Genomic DNA, 23,179 nt, shown 5'->3' on the forward strand with positions numbered 1-23,179 from the left:
TAATTTAAAACCAAGGAGACCTATTCTTTGTGTCCCAGCTTTCAGGCATTCAGAAGATCATCAGATTCCCACATGTAGTTCAGTGTTTGAGTAGTATAGATAAGTTTGTTTTGACGTTCTTCCCTGAACTGGAATGTTTCCTTTTCTTTGCTTTTGCTTATACCTCTTTTTTTTTTTTTTTTTTTTTTTTTTTTTTTTTAAACAAGGGTATGAATGTCAAACTTGGTTTGAGTGCTTTGATGAAGTTATAGCACTTTGCTAACAGGAAACCCCAAGTCCATGACGTGTTGTTTTGGTTTTTTTTTTTGCCTTTATGCTGGGATAGAAGTAGAGAGCACTGCAGACTGCAGTGTGACCCTGAACATATGACTCAAAATTGGCCCTTTAAATTCAGTTAGATTACCATAAATAATCTCTATCTGAGAAATTTTTCAGATATAAATTGATACCTTCTGAGTGTTCCTGTGTGGGGCAGATTTGTGATACAAGGTAGGTCCCGTGGCTCTGATCCTAGCAGAGGTACTACCTGGATATTGTTGCTTTATTAATCCATGTCATGTACAGTCCTGGGCATTTTTGGTACAGAATTTTTAATGTTTAGTGTGTGGTGAATATGTGTCAAAGCATTTGCTGACAGTGTACGAAAAAGCTGCTCTCCAGCCTTTCTTTAATATTTATTTAAAAGCATAAAGGTGGACGAACGTGTGTTTTAACTTGAGCTGTTGCTGTAATTCATAATTTAAAGTTGAAATGCTTCATACTTCCAGCTCAATGGTCCTCTTAGTCATTAATTCCTGAGCTATGTCTAAGCTATAGTCTTATGATCATGCTTCTTTTAAAAAGAAGCATGTCAGATATTTGGCACTGAGATGCAGCCACAACCTTCTGGTCTTCGTGTTTGTGACATTGCATTTTGTCAGATACATAGGGTACAGCAGCTGAACCTTGCACTTTTCAAGGCCTGAGTCCATGAAGAGTTGTCTGAATTTTCCAGCTTGCAGATAGCAATACACTCTGGCCTACTTTAACCATGAACTTTAATTTACCTTAGTCAGAAGTTAAGATTTAGTTGCACTGCTATATAAATTCTTTATAACATTTATCATGTGGTGCAGAGTTACTGCGAGTAGGGGTTTTGGAGTGGAAAAAGAGAGTTTGCAGGGCTGCTTTGCAAGGATAGTATTGCAGTTAGACTCCATTTAGTTTTGCAAAAAGATTGTTCTTTGACCTTTGTAATAAAACAACCATTGGTGTTGGCACAAAATATGGAAGGGGAAGGCTTGCTTTTTTTTTTTTTTCTTTGTGTTTAAAAGATTGAAAGGGGAAATGTGGGTATGATGAAGAAATTTTAACTGCAGGGAAGGCTCTGCAAATTGATGTCTAGAACTAGACCTCCTTGAATGCTTTTTTTACTCTGGTACAACATCCTTGAGTAAATGTCATGTGCAGGATTGAGTGGGTCTTCACCTGCTGGGTTGTAAAAAGAGGATGATGGGAGCAGTTAGCTCTTGAGGGTTGCTGGGAAGAAGTGGATAATTTCATGGCTTTAAGTAGATAAAACTCGATCTGCTGGCAGTATGGGCCGTGGAATTAGACAAGGGGGGAGGGGAGAAGTGTGTGTGTGTGACAAGGGTGATAGTTTGCGTCGTGGAAGGAAGAAGCAGAGCTTGGAATTCGTAGTCTGACATTTTTTAATGTGTGAAGTAAGCCAAAGGAAGCTCGTGGGTGTTGGGACATGGCTGATTTGCTCCAGTTTGTAGAGCAGGTGTGGACAGAAGCACAGGAAGAAATAACTGGGTTCTTGTTTTAACCTGAGAGGCAAAAACCTGTGCAACTGCACTGGTCAGAAGGAGATGTCTGAAGGCACCCTGGCCTGCTCTAGGTCCTGATGTTAGAGGCAGTTCACAGTTCCAGAGAGAGCTGTTTGCTCTGAATTCCTGCCACTGGAAATCTCCTCATGCAGAGAAGGCCCTGAACAGAACTACTTGCCGTTAAATTTCCTTTTCCTGTGGGATCATTACAGAACCCCTGAATAGATGAAATAGGGGTCAGAGATGGCCTGTGTTTCCACCAGACCTTAGTTTTTCCTAGTCACAGACTTGACTGTAGAGAGGGATCTGTGGGTTGAGCAATGGTGCTGCAAGGGGATTCCGTGGCAGAGTGGGTGGATCTGGCTGTTGAAACTTGCCCCAAGGAGTAGGGCTCAGCAGGCAGCTTGCCTTGAGCTCTTGGTCTGGAGCCTGTAAAGCAAGAGTTAACATACACAAAGTAGGTAGCTAGGCAGTAAACTTTTGGTAACTTTGTAACAGTGTATCTCCTGCTAATTGCTTCACTGCTGAATAGGTGAGAAGTGAAATCAGGCTTTTTGTAAATGTATTTGTTGTCGGTTTGTTTTTGGTTTTGAGCTGAACTGACAATAGTCCCTGTAGGTGTTCAGGCTTGGCCATAAGAACATTACTTATGTGATGTCACATTAGCTGGGAAATACTCATATGGTAAGCCTGCTTTGATTTTTCTGATGCTTGCCTTTCTTTGAGTCTCGTGGCAATTCGTCTGTCATTCAGACCGACTTTTCTTCTATTTTTGGGTTATGTGCAGCAACAAAGCCCGTGAAACATGACTATCCATGAAAAATTAAACACTAATATTCTTTCAGCTTTTCTAATGGGGAAATTTTTCACATGTACATTTGCATTAATAGCAGTTGGCTTCTAGTTAATAAATACAGTGCCCTGTGAAAATAATGGGTTATTAGGATTGGATGGGTTCCTATGGCGCCCTTAATGCTGGAGCTTTCACTAGCTAGCTGTGCCTTTGCTTGTGTGCACAGCAGAGTTGTTTACATGTTAGGAATATGCTAGAGGCAAGGAGAAAGGAACAGCTTTAATGTGATGCAGCTTAGATGCTCTGTGGGGGAGGCCTCAGAATTGTTCATAACAGGATCAAATGTCGATGAATGTTTCAGGAAGAATAAAGCTACTGTTTATGCGAAAATTGAAGAATAGTATATTACATGCTTTCCAGCCATCCTAAATCCATCTCTTTTGATTCTGTCTAGGAAAGTGTCCCTCTCCTGTGGTTCCTTTGAACCCTGTGGAGTATCAGTGGTGCCTAGTAGAAGCATCTATTCAGACCACTCCTGTTTGGCTCCAGCTGCTTCTCTGGGCTACTTTGAGTAAGGAAACAAGTAAGATTTCAGCTCTTTAATGAAAAGCCTGGTGATCATGTTGCTGAGGGTGCTACTGGAGCATTGTCGCCACTATCTAGTTTGTTTTAAGGGCAGATCTGGAAATCTACTGGCACCATACAGTTAGAAAAGTTACTCTGACAGCAAGCCATGAATGTGAGAAAATGGCTTCTCTATTTCAAGATAAAAAAGATGGAAGGAGAGGACAAAGAGGAAACAACTAGAGAGAACTGGAAAAGAAAACAGCAGAAAGCTTCCTCCTCTCCCTCCAGAGCTATTTTTTTGTCAGTGACAGAACTGTGGGATGAGCAAAGCTGATCTGTATCTGCAGCAGGCTGTGGCTCTGATCTGAAAATGTATCCCCAGGAAAAAACAGTGAGAGGCTATTTGTGGGGGAGGGCACATCTGAAATCAAGGCACTTCTCTGCTGGATCTGAACTTGCAATTCCTGTTCCAGGCTTCTGTGTGTTGTATTTAGGTGATGCTTGAACTCTTACAACTAGGAGCTGTCACGTTTAGTGTTGGATTGAGCCCCATGTGTCAGCTGTCTGGGTGGCAGGCTGGGCTTTGGGAAAGAGGAGCAGCTTGCAGAGAAAAAGTAGAAATGGGGGAGGGAGGGAATGGAGAGGAGTCTTGGAAAATTGTGTCAGAATAAGAGGCTTTTGAAAGTAGGGCTAGCTAGGTGCCCATTGGACTGCTCCTCTAAAACAAACCTGGCAAATACACAGCTATTTATTTACCAAAATTCAAGCTTTTCTGGTGGTGTGGTTTCTTGTGTTCTTCCTAGAATGGTTTAGTGTTGAACCAGTATCCTGATATGTTGTGTTGTCTGGGCCTGTCTCTAAAGGGAGATGTTTTGGACAGTTACTCCCAAGTAAATTCTGTGTGTGGTTCTGGAGTTAAGGGCTTGTCTTGGCATGCCATTGAGAAATTGAGTCAGCTGAAGGTGTGAATTTGAAGTGAATTGCTTCAACTAGCCTACATCTGAGGGAGGATAATTGAGAGTCACTCTGATTCTGGAAAAGAGTGTCTGGAAAGGGTCTCAAGAAGTTTAATCATTCAATTTCTTAATTCATATTTTTTTTGTCTTTTAAGAAGTAATCCAAAGTGCTTTAAGCAGACAAAGCCTCAAAGTGGCTTATGCTATATAGGAAGACTGTTCAAATCAAAGGTTTTATTGGGATGCAGATGTATTACTAGGCACTTGTATTTTAAAGTAACTCTGTACTTTCATCTGAATTTAATTTTTAGCAACTCCCTCAGCCTCTGCTAACCTTAAGCAGAAATTATGAGAGGAATGTGAACTGACTTTTAGACTTTTCAGTAGACCTTTGGAAACGCTCTTAAAGCATCTTAAAGCTGTCATTAACGGGGAGATGACTGAGAGCTTCAGTTCACATAATTAATCTTTTATAGTGAATGGAATGCACTAGTTGGATAAAGCTGCTGATTTTGTGTGACATTTTCTAAGCTAATGGGTAGGAGGATAAGGAGGAAGTTAAGAAGTAATACAAACCCTCTCAGCAAATACTGGACTTTGAGCACAAACCAGGCTTCTTTAGTTTCTAAGGTTTTTGGCAATCTGCATAGTTGTATCTACCTCAAGCCTAAGAGGAAGGAATAGAGGAATCCATCACAAGGAGAGTACACTTCAGTCTGAACTTTCTGTGCAGACTGGTGGTTTTGAATATTTGCTGTCCCATTTTGGGGGACATTGTTGCAGGAGTTATGGGTAGAAATCTCCATTTTGCTTTTTAATGTACTGCTACAGTCTTTCTTTCCTCCTTCCCTTTTCTTTCCTTTGCTGTTCTCATAAGAAAAGGAATTATTGAACCACCGCATGTATTTTTCCTTAGTCATTTTTGGCTGTGCAAAATAAGTTTCTGTGGCTGATGTACAGCAAGAACCCAGGTTATTTCCTTTTCTTAGATTCCTGCTTAAATATCATAAAGAATTTGTACTGGTAACCAGATTAGGATGTGCTTCAGGAGCCACATGGGGAGGTCGATGGGGAAGTCGATCATGCTGAACTGCAGAATTACATTTGTAGATTGCAACCATCATGCTTTTGAGATACTTAACAGATCACTGTGTATGAATAGTTAGAATATTTATTTATCTGAAGTTGAGAAACTGGAAGGTTCTGAATGTTTTTCCCACTGTTGTGGCCATTACAAAACCAAATGTGTTTTTCTTGCCAAATACAGTAAGTTTCATTGCCCAGTGAAAGACTTGGTCCTAGTGGGTAAGGACTGGTTCTGTAAAGTTGACTGCATGTGCAAAAACAGGTAGACTGTAGACTGGGTGAGGATCAGGCTGATGAGGAGTAGCCTGCAAATTTTCTACAGCTGAAGTATGTTAGGAAACAAATCATTCTAGTCACTAAATGGAGATGATGAAGTAGTTCATGCAAGCAAAGCAGAAATAATTGTTAATAATGTTCCCTATTTGGAAGGTACAGAGTGTGATACCATGAATGCCATTTGACCAGAGAATTAAGTACATTTTAATGAATGTTTATTATCTTCTAGGGACAGCCATGTAAATCAGCAGCTTCACTGTATGAAGAGCTGGCTGAAAAGTCTGCAGACAATTTTTAATAAATGTTGGGACTGAGGGTCTTAAAGTGAGCTGTGATGGGGTAGACAAAGGAAAGTTAGGTGACTGATTTAACCATATCCAAATAGCTTGGCACATTAATCCTCATCACAATACTGGAAAAGTTAATGCAATATCCAGTTGATAAAACATTAGACAGACTCAGAGTCTGAGTCTCCATTGTTTCCAGGGAAATGTGTCTTAACCAAATGTAGTCACATGCTGGAAACTTAAGTTTTACTTGAGAGAGGGACCTGTATGAAATGTAATAAAGCTGTCCTCAAAAGGCATCTGCTGGAGGGGTAGGAAGTCAGTAGTAGTCCTCTATTTGTAGTCCCCTACTGCTGCCTAGCTCCTTCCAAGTGCTACCTATAATCCCCTTTCTTGGCAACAGCATAGTAGCCAGTTAGGACTTTGGCATTACCCCTTTGGGACTCCAGTCCTGACATGTTAATGCTATGTGGTATTGCAAAAGTAAATGAATTAAGAATGGACTAGCTGATGTTTAAAAGTTAGTCACTGATGGTGAATCATTATCAAATGGGGATGCTTCTAGAAGTCTGGTTTAATGGTTGAGGTGAGGCCAGATTCCAACTGAACCTTTTCATCAAGTACCTGGAGACACGAACAGGATCCTTGTCTGTGCTGATACAATTGGCAGGTCATTATCATGCTAGGCAGCATTGTAAGTGAAGACAAGGCAGCTTTCACAGAGTAATCTGGGTATTCTTCTGATGGATCTATTGTTGCTTGATAGATAAATGGGGTGACTTAGTAATTGGCAGGAAGCACCACCTGAGGGAGGGCACACTGGAGACTAAAAGGCTGATAGGAGCAGGCGTACCATAGAACTCATGGCTGGAAGCTGAAATCAGGCAATTGGAAATAAGACATGCATTTGTCATGGTGAGAGAACGTAAGTGCTGGAACAGATGAATGACAGAGGAGAGTGGTAGATTTCACCCAAAATGTTCCCAGGGCTAAAAGCTTTTCTGGAATTATGTTATGCAAAAAAAGATTTGGCTTATAGTTAGATGTAGTCCTCTGGGCTAAACACAGGAATAATTGAGTATAGTGTCCCTCTGTCTCGAGTAATTTATAGATGGGACTATACAAATGTGCAAAACAAAATATTCCTCATATGTTGACTAGTTGAGCACCAGTTGGCCTCTGATAATAAGTGTATATGTGTGTGTATTATTTATTTATAGATCATTTATTTATCCTGTGTGTATATACATATGTTCATGTGAGGTATATACGTGGATGATGCCTCTTGGCCTGAGATAATGTCCTCTGTTATGTATTTGAAGAACAACACAAGAAAGTTGTGAGGAGTGGTTGTGAGGAGTTTCCTAACCATGCATATGGTTCCTCATGGACTCTTAACTGGGAAACCTGTGTGTGTCTCCACTCTGTGTATGTTAGGAGGTGATTCTGAATGTAGCAGTGTATGAACTCCACTTTCCTCTCTGGGACTGATCTTTCTTGCCTATAACCAGCTTTGGAATCTTTGTGCTGCTCTTCTCTTGAAAAGTAGTAGTGCAGATTTTTCTGATTCTCTTCTTGAAGGTGAATCTGAAGAAGGGATGAGGAAAAGCAGAACATAATGAAGTGTAGTAGGAGGCTCACAAGCAATGAATTTCTAAGCAACATTTCTGAGGTGGTTTTTTTGTTGGGTTTTTTTGTTTTTTGTTTTGTTTGGGTTTTGTTTGGTTGGTTTTTAATAGTGGATAATTAACCTCTGGAACTTGCTGCTGCATGATACCATTATGGGTAAGAATTCATACGATTCTAGGAAGGATTAGACACCTCAGGGAATTAAAATATTTAGTTTCATATGCATCTATAAAAACTCGTTCTAGGGTTTAAAAACATTTTGTTATAATGGGGTCTTAAGGTAGAGGGGCAGATTATTCTATAATCATTTACTAGGAAACTTCTTTTGCTGTAACTTTTATTTCTAGCTACTTTCAACAACAGGAACTGGTGATTCAGAGATCTGCTTCTAAATTTAATAAAAGAAGGAGCACAATGCTGGCAGAAAAGCACTGAAGGTATTTGTCTGAAGGAGAGGTAGTGATAAAGGGAGAATGCTCCTGGAATGCTAATGTGTCATTGTGCATCTGATTACAGGGCATACACAGTGATGTACAAACAGGATATCCATAGATCAGAGTAACAAACGATATGAGCATTCAGGTTTTCAGTGGTCATACTTGTGCAGTGTTTTTCCATTGTATTTTAAGTAATTGAACAGCAAATAAAATAAATGGTCTTCATTTGGGGATTGATCTTTTCAGAAGTGGGAGAGAGAAATGGAATTGAACAACATGGAAGATTTGGAAGGCAGAAGGCCTACCAGTGTTTTTTGTCAAGCTGACGTCTCCAATTTCCTTGAACTACCTCCTGACATTTGTTTTTGAGAGCTTCTCCCTGGTTTTAAATTGAGAGTTGCAAATGTTTCAATCTTTTTTTTTCTTAGCTCCCGAGGTTACATGCAGTCACACAGGGGCACACCCACAACTTTATTTGTGTATGTCATTTGATTCTGGGGGATGGTAGTGGGCCGAAATCATTGGTGGGGAGCTACAAGTACAGGCATATTGACTGTGGTTTCCAGGTACTGGGAGAAGCTGCTCAGCCTTGTAGGCAGATTCTTCCTCAGTATGCATCTGAGCTGTAACTTGGAAGAGCAGAGAGCTCTTCTGTATTTGTCAGTGTCCAAACATGTACAAACTCAGAGAAAACTTTGCTGCTGGATGTGCCTTGTGACCTATGTCACAAGCCAAGAGTATTGGTCCTTTCCTTGGAAAGGAATCTGCGGAGTTGCAAAGTGTGGGGTTAAAATCTTAAACCAGGATCATCAGAAGAATGACAATAAAAGTTTTAAAACTTGAGTAAATGAAAAAGATCAAGCATGTTATCTTCTCTGTCCTTGTAGGTAGGAATGGTTATTTTGTCATGCCATTTGTGATCCAAAGATGGAACCAGTTAGTGGACTTTGATTGAAACCCTGTGCAAGGATAAAGTCTAGCTTAATGTAGCACTATTTTGGCAAAGCATCAGGTAGGGATACTGGACTTTTGAACAGAGGAAAATACAATGTCAGAGATGCTAAGAATTAGCTTGTAAGAGCTGCATCATGAAGCACAGTTGATAAGTGTGGTGTTTGGTGGCTCATGTATGAATGCCATATTTTTCCCTGCGTGCAGTTGTTCCAACACCAAGTTGAATTTTTAGTTGTAGAAAAAGCTAAGTATTTTGGAATGCTGAGTCTGAAACAAGATATACTGTGGCAAAAGACTTTGTTTTGGTTTTTGGGTTTTTTTTTATGAGGTGCATTTTATTTATTAAATAACTTTTCAGTAGTTAGTACTACTGGTATTATATTGTTTGCATGATGTCTAACAGTGTCACTGATCTGATCTAGACTGGTGACTGGATAAATGGCATCATTTGCAAACTGTGGAAAGAAGAGCTTGATCCATAAGACAGTTTTGTGTAAATGTGTGTTTTGTAATGTGATTGTAAATTATGAATGTAAAATGTTCAGTTAGTGCCAAAGACAAGCTGTGTTCATAGCTCTTGGTATTCTTGTCTGCCCAAAGGAGTTCTAACGGAGTTAATGGGGATCATAGAGGAAACTGAAGCTCCTTCTGTTGTTTTTTTTTGGGGGGTAATGAAATGAGTTATGTAGTCTAAGACATCTTGAACATGGAGACTTTTAAGTGGTCTTTAACCTTTTTGCAAGGAACATGCTGTTCGCATTTTGGTTTTTTACACTAGAGGGAAAAAAAAAACCATAGAAATGCTTTTGCTTTCATTTGTGGAGGAGTAACTGCACTTTGCTGTGCTTTGGCCATATTGGTTTTTGGCATGGTTGTGGTAATCCATAGTTCTGTGTGCTGTGGGTTTTCAGTGATTTAAATTACTAAGAAGAAATAGTTTGTCCTGTGGTGGTTGTTGATGCGGTGTTACAGCTGGCAGGAGTCGGATGATCAGATCTATAGTCTGCTGAGACTTTGCCAGTGGCAGCTGTCTCAGGAGGACTGGAGAAGATTGTGATGACATAACCTCATTGATTGTTCCTTGCTTACCTTTGCCTTGGACTGCAGAGGTGTAGAGCTCCTAATTGAAAACTCTACATCTAAGTCCAGCCTGGAAAGTTTGAATATTTCATATAAGTCTGTTTATGCTTTTGCACATTGCTAATAAATTTTAATCTTGAATCTGTTACAGTGAGGAAATAGAAGGATCTTCAATCAGATCTCCATTCAAATTGCAGCTACTTACAAACACTAACTCAGAAGCAAGAAATCATTTTATATAACAAGATAATTTCAAGTATGCCATCATCACACAATTACTGTTTTTTTTTAACTGAAGGCAGTGAAGACTCTCTAATAAAGAGGGTCAGAATAGCATTATTGCTTTTTAATGTTATTTTGGATCTTGTAGTCTAAGCTTGTTGGCCTTTACCTCTATGATTGTTTTAGGTTTTGATGAACATTTTTGTTTTAGTAACTTCATTATTACTCATTTTGTTTGTTTCTTTTATGTATACAGCCTGTTGTATCTTCTCCTATTGGGGGTGAAAGTAGAGCTTTATTACAACTTGGCTTCTTGTAATTTAGCAAAACAACTATCGGTGAATATGGCCAGCTTCAGCAAGTTAAGTCTATGCAGAGCACTAAGAAGAATTACCCCCAGATTAATTGTATGTGAAAATCTCAGCTACATGCTGTTAGGAAGAGTTCAGTAACTGGAGAGAAGTAGCTTTATTTGTGAGTTGTACACTCACGTAGAGATAGCAATATTTCCTTTTAATTTATATCCTTCAATGATATCTTTCTTAAGCCACTTTTCAGAATAGCCACATATTAAGGCGTAATTCCAACATGCTGCTGATACTTGCAAACTTTTTTAGGATGTCTTCACTTTATAACATTTCCTGCTGCCAGAGTGTTGCTAATGTAGAAGATAAAAAGGATATTTATTTCCCTTTTTAGGCTACGGTATAGATTTAAAGATTCTTCTGTTTATAACTTGTCTAGGTCAAAACTGTCTTGCTCAAACACTCTGCCATATTATTCAGTATGAAATCTGATGCAATTCAACTGAATTACTGGACTGTAATCTTTTTGACACAGGATTACACAATGCATAATGCTTTGGTATGCAGTAGGAAATGGAACCTTTTATGCAATATAAATACCAGTTGCTACCAGAGTCTATCTCTTTGCCCAATAATCACTTTTTGTTTGTTTGAATAGGAAAAGAACTCTGACCAAGACCCAGGAACTGAGTACACTGCAGCATTCAGTGCAAGTATTGTGAAAGGTAGTGCCATCTGAAGCATGGGGTGATGAGAGGAGAGAGAACGCCCCTAAGGAGTCAGGAGAAGGATTGCATAATGGCCCATCATATAAAGAATGTTTTAACCCAGCAGTAGTTCTGCCACTTGTAATAGATCAAGCAGCACAATTAGCTATTAGCTCCATTTCTGAATAAGGCTGCAGCTTTCCACCAAGACTAAAGAATGATGTATGTCTGACTGCCAGCAGCTGTTGTCATGGCTCTTCCCTTTCTTGACTTCAAACCTCTCAACATCCATCTCATACCTGCTTATGTGTGGCGAGTATGGATCCACCCTTGGTATTTCTGCAAAGGCCTTGTGATCCAGGGCCACTTCACAATGAACAGGGACATGGCTGTGTCCATGTGCATGAATTTACAGCAGTAGCACATCACCTGCATGCTTCTAGTACTGTTGTGGGTCTGTCCTGCAAGGTCAATTGATGCTGTGTAGATGTCCCCAGGTTTGTGACAGGAGTAGAGACAATCCTTCTCTTCAGCTTCCTAAAGCAAATCTCTTCTTGGGAAACAGAAACCAGTGAAGGCTTAAAGAATAATTTAGCTAAGTTGTGTTTAATCCAAAGTCACATGGTGGTCTTATATCTAAGAGAAAGGGGTTTTATTGTTAACCTTTGAGAAACTTAAAATGGAGATTAGAATTGCTGTTTAGCCTAAAAGAGAGCAAAAAAAGTCATAGAGTCCTGGGCCTTATAAAAATAACATTTATTTTTAAAAAATGCACTTGAGACATAATTTGCCATGCAAAATTCTTGGTTGAAGACAGACTGTTACAAAACTTTATAATAAATTAAATGTATGGTTTTGTTCATGTTTTGTTCTGGACATAACAAATTCTAAACTCATAACTGAGAGTTTATGGGAATGTGTATTGTTGCTGTACACCCACATGCACAGGCATGTAGTAGTCCAAGTGTGCAGATGAGATAACAGGAACATACAAATAAAGTGGTTGGCTAGTTGTCCTAACATTCCTGAGCAGATCCTTGTTAAAATAGTGCTAGTCAAACTTCTGAATAAATCTGGTGTATTGAAGATCACTTGAATTCAGCTATGATGCAATACAGGCCACAGATCACTGTGTGGGCAATCTGTGGCCATTTTGTGTTTTTGTTTCGAGTCAATGGTTTGAAATGCAAACCAAGAGCACAATTAATCTCTGTCTCTTGACAGTTGCAATCTGCCTCCAGGCTACCCTGTTCTGAGAGAGAGGTGTTTACAGGCCCATAGGCCTATGATACCTGATTGTTCTGATCTGAGAAGGTCTCTGCATGTCTGTGGGAGAGGAAGGCTGTGCCTGTCCTGTCTCCCACCACCACCACTGCACTGGAACTGTATGACTCTCTTATAAAATAAAAGCAACATTTTCTTCATCGTTCCTGTTTCATGAATGTGAGTAGGTGGTGCCCTGCCTATCACAAGCCCTTTTGAGTCAAAGGAAAGTACACACCTGGACACCTTCATTGTCTGGTTTGTGGGAAGGGTAGGTTCCAAGAGCTGGTATGTTTAGAGCCTTATTTTTGAGACAGCATAATCCTCAAACTGGTGGGAAGGACTACAACTAAGTATATAGGAATGCTGTAACTGTAAATGGATTTATCTGAACATCATGTTAAGCCTTTTCAAAGATAGCACTGTGTTTAAATGCTATTTGATTATACTTTTAATGACACTGCTATCCTACATTTTCTATCTTTTTCTAAATCCTGATGGGTCTTGTTTGTTTGTTTGTTTGTTTGTTTTTCCTTGAATTTCATGGCCACAAATATGATTGCTGTTGCCTAACAAATAATCACTTTTAGATTGTAAGCCTTCGGGGGCAAGGGTTGCCTGCCTGCTCCCTGCTGGAGAGCAGAGGTTACAGTTCCAGCTGGACCATTTGGGTCAAATCAGAAGATAAATTTAGCAATAGTAAATATTTAAATTACAGACTGTATAGATCTGTTGGTGCTGGTGACTGGCAACAAGCAATATAACTGAGACTTACTGAATGTTTTTGCAGAGCTGGAAGCTTCCTTGCTAGAGCAGGAATGCTGTATTCTCAGGGAAGATAGCAAGCCTTTTGGAACATTCTATTCTTAAGGCAACACTTTGAATGGGGTTTTGAGAAAATGAAGTGTAAAAAGAAAGGAGATGATCTGAACTCATCAGCAAAATTTCAAAACAACAATCTCCAAAGTATGTGCTGTAGCATTGTAGTGTAATTCCTTTTTACACTTAAGTACTGAGGTTGAAAAACACACCCTGAACCAAACAATTATGGGACTGGATTGACTAAGTAAATAGCTTATCTCTTACAGAAAGCAGCTTAGCTTCAGACCAGGAAAAAGAAATATAGTATACTTTAAAACCCTTTGAGGATAAATGCTTCAGCTGCTGGCATTTTTCCTGGCATGAAACCACTGCAGATTCAGCTATTGGAAGCTTGGCAGGAATGAGATAGCATTAATAAGTCATCCTTCATCTGTTGATCAGTTTTAGATGAGAAGTCGTTGTTACCCATCTGGCAGGATGTCTGCAGCATAGAAGATCTCCTTGCTTGATAAAGAGCAGGTAGGGTTGGGAGCAGCCTGTTCTGCCCAGTCTGCCCAGGGTGAGGGGGAGACAGGATGGTGGGAGGGGTGTGAGACTGCTTATCAATTACCTTGTGTAGTTTCTGTGACATGGCTTTACAGCTAGTCCTTGGCTTGAGTGAGGAAGTCTCCCCTTCTCCCTGGAGAGAAAAGAAGCTGCGTGACATTTCAGTAGGAACATAGTTTGACTGTTGTCCCATAAGGAGTTGGAGAGACTGTGTGTTTGCAGAGGGCAACGCCTATTTATTGAGCTGTGAATTTACCTGGTTTTTTTTCTTTTACGAATGAAGGAAGCTCAGTGTTGGCATAGTGGGTAAAAGGAAAGGTGGAATTAAGTGTGTTTTTTCATATCCTGATTCTCAGCTGCATTTAGTGCACCTTACTGCTGCCCTTGCCACAGGAAAGATCTTGGCAGAAACAGAGGAACTGGTGTTTACATGCAGTGTCTTGTGTCACCAGGTGCTTTATGGAGGGTGGGGTCTTTTTTATGTGTGTTTAATTTACTGTTGTTTTAATTTTTTAATTTTAAGCGTGACCTTTTCTAGAATAGCTTTTAGCTAATGGATGTAATGCAAGTGTCACTGCAGGTATTTGAAAAGAGGGTAGTTTATATGCGTGCAAATCTTAAATATGAAACTTCTGTTTAATGTGTAACACCGTGAGAATCACTGTGTTTGCTGTTCTGTCTGAAGAGATGAGCCAGCTCAGGTAGGGAACAATGGAACCTGTTCTTTAGCTAAAGGAACTTTTTGTCTGCTCTTGACTCCAGATATCCTTGAGGATGCTGTAAATGTTCCAGCACAAGGTTGCTTACATGTCCATTGAAAAGAAAAAGAAGGAAAGTATTAATTGAAAATAACTTTAGTTACTCAGTAAACCTGCTTCCACTGTGGTAGGTTAGTTAAGAAATTAAGTAAACCTAGACTTTAGTACCATGAGTTAGAGAGGTCATTCTGCCCTTACAAGGGGCTGTTAAAACCTGCAAGAAAGTGAACTTCAGCAATGCACTTCTTTGGTAGCACTCCTTCCTATTCTATAGGTATGTTTAGAATGTGTAGTTAAAGGTACTAATAAATCCTGTAATAAGATTTTTATCTTTCCGTTCTGTGGCTTAAAATCACTAAACTAGCAGCTCCATGCCAAGTTCCATTTCTTACTGCTTTTGAAGTTGCCCCAGTTCCAAGTGAATCCGGAACAAGACGAGGCAGAGACTGGCAGCATGTGTGGCTGTGAATCAGAAAGGAGTATTTTTCAGAGGAATTATGTGAGTTGCTCAGTACCATCTCTACTGGAGATTTAGCTATTTCATATAAAAACTTTGCAGCCATGTGGATGCACTTATGTAAAAGTAAATTTGAAGAACATCTCAGGGTCTAAAGCACTTTTAACTCTTCTATTTTTCAGATTTCTAAACTAGAAAGGAAATACAATTTTGTTACAATTTTTTTCTTTTTCCAGTCCTTTTAACTACTTTTAAAAAATTGTATCACTGGGTTTTGGTTTTGGGTTTTTTTTTTGTGATAAAAAGCAGCCTCTAGGGACTAGAGTTACCAGATGTGCTTTTATTTTGGTGCAGCTTGCTTTTGCATCTTGATAAATTCCCAAAGTACTCTGGTCAGTAGAAGTGCCAGATGTTTACTGTGTGTTCTTCTACTTCTGATAGTGGTTGTGAAAACAGTGCAGAAACATTACTGGCTAAAAGATGGGGGGACAGCAGATTTTGAAATGGCAAAGGGATTAAATGTTTAACACTTGAGCTCAAGCAGCTGTTATAGTTTATTGGGTGGTGTAACTTTTAATTGCCCTGTCGATCCGTGTTAGCACAGGTTAAATCAGCTGCCCTCACTTTCAGTTGTGTCTGTACTTGAGTAGGAGTGCTTAGTGTTAAACTGTGGGCCTTGCACACACAGGTTTGGCTGTCACTGCAAGATTACCAATCGGTATGTTTTGGGAATTCTGTGAAAGGTGATACAAAGTGTCTGCTTGCCGTTTTTGCTCTGGTCTGGCTGGGTAAACCAGAAAATGCTGTTGGGTACCTCACTGCTCAGCCTTAGTGCTGCTCCTTCCATCACTGGTGATGTGCTGCCTCTGATAAAAGAAGGGTGAATCAGTATTGCAGAAATACCAGCAGTCTGAACAGCTGTGTAAGCCCTGGAGGGCGTGTGCCAGGGTACACCAAGGCACGTTCTTTGCCTTTGTCTGAATGGTCCTTGTCACTCTTCTGTAGGGTTTCTGTTCAGGCAGTTGTGCTATGTAAGATTCATGTTCTTCCTGAGAGAGATTGCCCATCAAAGGCCCGTGCATTTATGGATTGTTAATTGCAGGTATGAGAATCATAAGTTTCATATTATCCCTAGTTTGGTTTAGCCTCATTATTAATCTCTGTTTTGTGCATGTTCTCTTGCTAAGTTGTTTTATAACTGTAAAATCACATGTGCTTAACTGGCTTGAACTGTAACACATACAGCTAGCTATAATACTGAGCTTTTTACCAGCTACAGAGATCTGTGCAGAGGAATGCTCAAGGACCACTGTCCCCTCCACTCTTGTTTCCTTCTCCCCTCTCTTTTCTCACCCCCTCTGTGGTCCCCAGTACTGCTAACCCATGCGACGTGAGGATGGAGCAGTGTTGCTGAACATGCAGCTTAGCATCTCTTAAAGCTTTTCAGGGTCAAAGACTGGCACTGCACTCTGAACGAACCCTGTGAATAAAAAATGAAGTTTGTACATTTAGTCAAAGCAGCCCTCATAAGAGCATGGCTCAGGAGTACTGCATTAGGCAGTGTGGGAATTTGTTCATTTTCTGTGCTCCGCGGACACGGAACTTGCAAGTGGCCAGCACAGAGTTAATTGTGTTGTTAATCTCTGGGTGCATTGGGGAGATAGTCAGAAGTATAACACTGAGCTCCTGTTTTGAAATTCATCCTTAAACAGATCCCTCTGGTCATTTACAGCAAGGCAAGAATGAAGTATGATTTGGCAGTTTATCTTTAGGGAAATTATGGCCACTAATACTGCTTTTTAAATATCACATTGATATTTAAACCATCTGTGTAGGAGTGGTGTATAGCACTAGGCCTTCAAAGAGCTGGTAAACAAGGAAGATTCAGTGTAAACACTTAAACAGCAGGATCCAAAAGTAGGTTATAGTGTTATACAACCTGAAAAAGCTGAGCTTTGAAGGGCAAAATTTTTTAAGACTTAAAAAAAGAAAAAGAAAATTGTTTATAGCTCTAATCTTTGTAAATGAGTATTTGACATTGATTATATAAAGCAAGAATCTTATTTTTGTCTCCAACTTACTGAAGCCTAATATTTCTGTATGTAGTCTGAGAGAAATTTAGATTATTTTTTTATTTATTTCACTGAACAGTAATTTGGTCAGGTTTATATTTATAGGTAAGATGATATCATATCTGTTTACAGTCAATATCAGAGATTATATATTCCCTTTAAGGCAAAGTCCAAAATTATAGCAGTGTAATTTGGGCAGTGGGTTGGAGGAATTGGGTTACTTGTGAGTTGTTTGTTTTGTTCTGTTTTGGTTTTGGGGTGGTTTTTGTTTCTCAAAGAATAAATATCTAGTGGTGCTAGTTAAAATTAAAAGCTATTGTGGAACTCTTGTTCCTTAGTTGAGGTGTTTTTCTCTATAGGAAATCTCTCAGCTTGTTTGTTGCTGTCTCCTTACTCAGTTATCATCCATGATGTCCACAGAGCATCTTGTGGTACACTGTCTCTTAATTACTACCTTCAAGGTGATATGCAATTAATTTTAAGAAAGTCAAATCATACAGATAAATATTCCATCCCATAGATGTTTGCTTACACTGGGATATCAAATAGGCCAAAAAAAACCCCAACCCAAACCAAAAACCAAAACAATTTGCTCAGTCATGGGGTAGCCAAACAAAAATAAACCAACCCAGATCTAGCATATTGATCTAAAAATGGTATATTTGGTCACTGCCAGGTATTTAGTGAAGAAATAGTGAGTGAGAATTCTTGTCATTCTAATTTGGTGGGGGAAAAAAAATAGGAAATATTCTGTGCAGGTTTTTATGTTAAATGTTTCTGATCATCCTGAGACAAAAGCAATAATCAGGAAGTATTTGATAAGCTCCATAAGCTACACTGTAGTGGGTGTTCTGCAATACCTTCTATCACCAAAGAAGTAGCAAAACATTTCACGTAGTATAGAAACACTATAAAAATACCTATTTTAAAATATCACTGTTGTATTTTATTGTGGAACTTTTCAGGCAATAGGGACAATTGGTGCACAAATCCATGTTTAACTGAATTTAGCTGTTTGATTTGCAGGATACTTTAGACAATCTGTAGATGCAGTTGTACCTAAAACTAGTTTTGTAACTCCAGTCGGGTCAGGTAGAGCAAAGCCCGATAATCCCCCGGGGCGTTAAGCAGCAGCTACAGTAGCAGGGACAATTTCCTTTTATTACTAGATCTCAAAGCCGACTGTTGTTTAGTTTAAGCCTCCTTCAGTTTGTTTTAAATTTCTCCTAATCTCAAACTGAATAACCAGTGTAGCTCATGAGTGCATCTGTATGCTCAGAATGCATAAATTCATTCATAGGCTCTTTTCTGGATGTCTTTATGCATTGTTTTAAAAGCACTTTGGGACTTCTTCCCACTTGGTTGTGTGAGAAAGGGAATAAAAAGGATGGTGCAATCTTTTTGATCTTTGCAGTTTGTGGAACAATTGACAGTCACAGTGTCCTAGCTAAGAGCAATCCCATGATCCAGTCATATCACATTAATGTCTAATTGGCTGCCTAAATAGGATATTGCAGAAGTAGAAAAACAAAGTAAGTAGAAATGGTTGGTGGAAAGAGAGAGTAAAATATGCAGCAGAAATAAATTTAAACCTTGATCAAAAGCAAGCTAGAAAAGCCTTTTAGTTATGGGAAAACTTTTTTTTCTTCTCCTTAATTTCCTGTGGGAAGGGAGAAAGCAATTTTGTTCATGGTAGACTTTTTCTTTTCAACTAGAAGTGTGGGGTTTTTTTAGGAAATTCTTGACCAGTTGTGGTGACAAGGCTAATTCAAGAATCTTTTTGTTTTCTGAAACAAAGTGTGTTTGTTTGGAGTCTTGGGAACCTGAAAGTAAAATGAGAGGTTTATGTGTTACATTTCTTTTTCTATTTGTTTGTTCTAACTTTGAATTTGCTTTAACTTTAAATATGCTTTTAAAACAGGAGGGCCAATGAATTACAGGGGCAGACACATGAAGGTTTTATCAGTAAGTACAGGAAGAAGTAGGATGTAAATAAACATTAGTAACATACCAATCTACTGCTTTCTTTTCCTCTAAGTTGTATTTAAGCTAGAACAGTTTCTTAAGAAATAACCCAAATAAGGCCATTTTGTACTTAAGCATTTACAGTCTGAAGTATGTCAGAAAAACTCACCAGTTTATATGCAGTCTAAGCTCTTTCAATTATAACTTTAAGACTAATGAATGGGTTGTAATTGAGTAAGAAGTACAATTTATGAAATTAGTTTATTGTCCTTGCTGATTTAATGTTGGGCTCTAATTTAGAAAAATTTTGTTATGGTCAATTTTTTTTTTTTTCTACTCTGTTTTCACTGTAATTTATATGACTGCAAATTAAAGTGGGTTGAATTCTAGAGCTCCATTTGACATTAGCAGTGAAAAGGGAGGTAGCTTTCAAACTACCCCTCAAAAGAGGGATGCTGCTTTCAAAACTTTTAAAGTTTTTTCGACCTAAAATATTAAAAGGTAGCAAGAAACAGTTGTGTTTAGAAGAATTGCATTTATTTAGATTAAAGGATTTTTTTTTTTCCAGGAGAGAGAATGCACTCAGTAGATAGTTGTAGGTAATGGATGGAGCTGGGAGAGGTTAATGTTATCCTAGAGAATCATCCAAGTTAAAGAACTGGATACAAAAGGGTTGGGAGGAAAAAGATTATTTGCTAAAAATACAAGTCTTCCTTATTTTGGAAAGGATTTTGATTAGATGTGCAGCCTTAAAGATTGTACTGCAATAGGCTTGAATTAAAATCTGTGCTTATTACGACTACAGTAAAATTTCTATTTTAAAGAGGACAATGTTTCCTGAAATTCTATATTGGTAGCTAAAATTCTTTCTCTTCAAGAGTCATAGGGTCTAGATCTTGGTGTGTTAAAAGCCCCAAGGTCCATTTGGTGCCCTGAAAAGGGCTGAAAGAAATTAATGTTTTCATCATGAGAAATCAGACATGTTGGCTTTTCAGCTGTATAGTACCTTGTTCTTCATTTTGAGCTACCTGCTTACAGACCTTTTTTTCCACTGAGGTTATGAATAGAGCATGCGCTTACCTTGGTGGCAGGACACTCTGTGGCAGGAGGTTGCAGGCTCTGTAACATACATCTTCTTCTTTTCTCCAGAGCTTGCTTTTCTTTCTCCCTTGCCCCCCCCCTCTTCCCCCCCCCCCCCCCCCTTGCCCCCCTCTCATCACTGCAGTAAATCATGAAACCCCAGGTCCAATCTTGTATCCTTAAAAGGTAGTGAAAATCAGTGATGAAAATGCTATTTACCTGTTCCAAGGAATATTCTGGACAGTAGACTTGAAAAGCTTTAAGTAGTTTACATTTAGCTGTATAATAAAGAAAACCCAAAACAAGGGCAAGAGACTATAGACTTGTTCTGAGTACCCACTTAATAGTTTAATTTATAAGCATCTGCAAAATTGAAGTTAACTTCTATGGTTACTACTTTTAGTGAAGTTAAACACCAATACATGTAATGATGGATTTAATAGGGAAAACAGTGAATTTATTTGCAGCCACATAGTCAGAATGTTACTTATACTTTGTGTAGGTTTATAGTTTTTTATTTTAGTCTTAACGAGTCAGAGCATTTAAATATTTTAGACATGTGACAACAGAAACCTGTTTTCAGTTCTTGGAATTGATTTTTGCTTGCTAGGGAAAGATCTGCCTCTCTTTTATGAGACACAGGGTTAGCACTAAGACCACAGAGCGTTTTTTTGTGTTTTATAACTGCTAATCTCTGCCAAAACAGCAACTCTTCTGTGAATATCAGTAACTTGAAAGAAAAGACATGCTCAGAGTTGAATGTGGTGCTTCTCATTGTAAAGCTCCTGTTACACCATGCTGCCTACAGCATTACAAAGAGGATTATATGACCTTACCTTTTTTGAAATAATTTTGTATGTGTGCAGGACAGAGATCTGATAGATGTCATTTTTACCTCTGGGTTTTTTTATCAAGACTCGAGCTGGAACCACTTTGTGCTCTTTCATTTCTGTTCCATTGTTTCAGGTGCTTAGAGCAACCACGTCTGCAGTGCTTGGCTTTTGGTGCTTATCCACATGTTCCCACAGCAGAAGCAAAATAATCACCTCAGTTCTGTGAAAGGAATTCTGCAGGTTGTGCCCTGAACCACAATGAAGTAAATTCCCACATAATTAGCTAGTGCAAAGTTGAGGAAAAGGCTAGCCCCAGAGGGACGAGCAGTAGCAGCTACCCATGTTTGTTCCAGCAGTCATGTCATCTCCTTCTACCTGCACATTCCATAGCTCTGTGTGCAGCAGCATGGCTGTAATAAGCATGTGTGACTTGTCCTTGCTCAGCATTTGGCTGTGTACTCTCCTGTTGAACTCATTTCACCAGTAACCTGGTAGAGAAATTCTTACTGATACCAAGGTGGGTGAGACCATAGTGAAAGTAGCCTGGAGATGCACGGGAACATCACTCCAGACAGCTTCCATGAATGAAAAAAAAAAAAAAATCCATGAAGGAAAAAAAGCTTCTACTGCTGTTTTCTGGTTTTTCTGACCTGGGCAGGTGGCAGTTGTGCCTTAGGAGTAAGGAAGGTGCTTTTTGTATCTATCCTTTCACATCAGTACAAATGGCTAATGTTACTCTTCCGCACATGGTTGTTATTTAAATGTCAAAGGTAGTGATTCTAGGGCAAGCAGTCATGCTGGGACTCAGTCTGGGTAAGCACCAGGAAACATTAAAGAAAATGGGAATTTGTAGCTAACTTGAAGTAAAGCAGTGTGAGGCTTTGATAGCTGTGGGGTGTGTTTCTCGTCTGTGTCCTTCAGCACCTCCTGTAGGACTGCAGTGCTGGGGGAGGTGCCTGGGGAAAGGCTCAGGAGCCTTGCTGCTGGGATGAGGTTCTTGTGGACCCGGGACAACTGTTAAGACTTGGACAACTTGTGTTACTGATCAGGGAAGGGTATTTGACATTCATTTGCCTACTGGAAAATAGAGATGGAAGTTTCTTCTGCCCACTCCCTGAGGACCTGAGCCTTCTACATTTTGGTAGCTGTGCCAAGAGCACTGAGATGAGTGTTGTGGTGAGCTAAAGCCCTCTCTCCTATGACTGCCTTCACCAAATCCTAGGCTAGGTATGCAAAACTGGCAAGAGCTCATGGGAGGCCAGGGGCTGGATCCCTCCCTGTGGTGGAGTAGAGACTCTAATTGTGAACTCCATGTTGGGCTCCATAAGGGGAATGGTTGCCCTTCCCTGCAGACTGAGATTGTGGGAGTTGCTTGAGCTGGTGCTGGTATTTGAGTGTATAGAATTGTCTGTTCCAGCCTACATTTCTTTGAAAAAGAGAAATATTCAGGTGGTTCTGTTGTATATTCGTTGCCTGGGCCACTGTCCTTTAGGGTTTGTAAGGTGCAAGTTAAAAATAATAAATGTGGTGCATCTTTATATTTCCTGATTTGATCTCCTTGTGCTCTGCTAAGCCATTCTTCTCCCAACTGAAAGGAGCCAAATGTGTGGTAATGTACCTCTTGACTCCTTCCTCACCCCATGCCTGCACACAAGGTGCGTATTTTACTTTAGAAATGGGAAATTTGGATCATAAGTTCAGCAGATAAAATGATGGTTCTACCACATCCTGCTTGCACAGAAGCTTATTTTTTAAAAAGCTGATAAGTTGAATCTCCTAGATTTTGTAAAAACAAAAAGTGAAGCAAGCTATTTAAAGCTGCAAAGAGGTTTGGATTCTCACACAGTCATTTTACCACTTTTTCTTAGAGTGTGTATGTTAAAGTGGAAGCCTTGCAACCTGTTCTCATGCTACCTGGACTAGATAGCTTCCTATAATCACCAGGCTGTGATGACAATCTGAAAAGAATAATTCTCCCATTATGCTAAGAGAGTTATGTGATTTTTCTTGATTAGATGGGTTGGGCTTTTCTGAGGAAGGATTATTCCATCATTAATTGGAGAAAAAAAATAGAGTACCAATTGGTTCCGTGAATAGGTGATAATTTTCTCCCTGTAAAATATCCAAACATGTTTTTTAAAAAAATTCAAATATTCATGTAAATACCACAAGACTCACTTGTGCAGTGGTACTTCTGGGAAAGGCCACTCAATCTGGTAAGTAATGTGGATGCTCACAATATCAAGGAGTGGGAGGCATTAAGTGTTACTGTG

The 23,179-nt window shown here is 39.3% G+C and overlaps 1 protein-coding gene across 13 annotated transcripts in view; it reads left to right on the top strand.

Annotated features, from left to right (window-relative positions):
* LRRC8D (leucine rich repeat containing 8 VRAC subunit D) overlaps window positions 1-23,179 on the top strand; it is a 50,036-nt gene that overhangs the window by 21,293 nt on the left and 5,564 nt on the right. For 3 of the 13 annotated variants that reach the window (XM_071750656.1, XM_071750653.1, XM_071750660.1), the window contains exon 3: window positions 3,059-3,187. The exons of 6 other annotated variants lie outside the window; for them this stretch is intronic. Coding sequence is in view for 2 of the 7 variants with exons in the window: in XM_071750647.1 (XP_071606748.1) it covers window positions 11,335-11,422 (88 nt within the window). In the remaining 5 variants the exon portion in view is untranslated. Of the gene's footprint in view, window positions 1-3,058; window positions 3,188-11,134; window positions 11,423-13,589; window positions 13,715-14,727; window positions 14,774-23,179 lie in introns of those variants that run through there. 4 more of the 13 variants (XM_071750654.1, XM_071750647.1, XM_071750658.1 and 1 more) reach the window with 4 other exon arrangements.

The sequence above is a fragment of the Heliangelus exortis genome, chromosome 8 (assembly GCF_036169615.1).
Source record: "Heliangelus exortis chromosome 8, bHelExo1.hap1, whole genome shotgun sequence".
NCBI classification, from domain to species: domain Eukaryota; kingdom Metazoa; phylum Chordata; class Aves; order Apodiformes; family Trochilidae; genus Heliangelus; species Heliangelus exortis.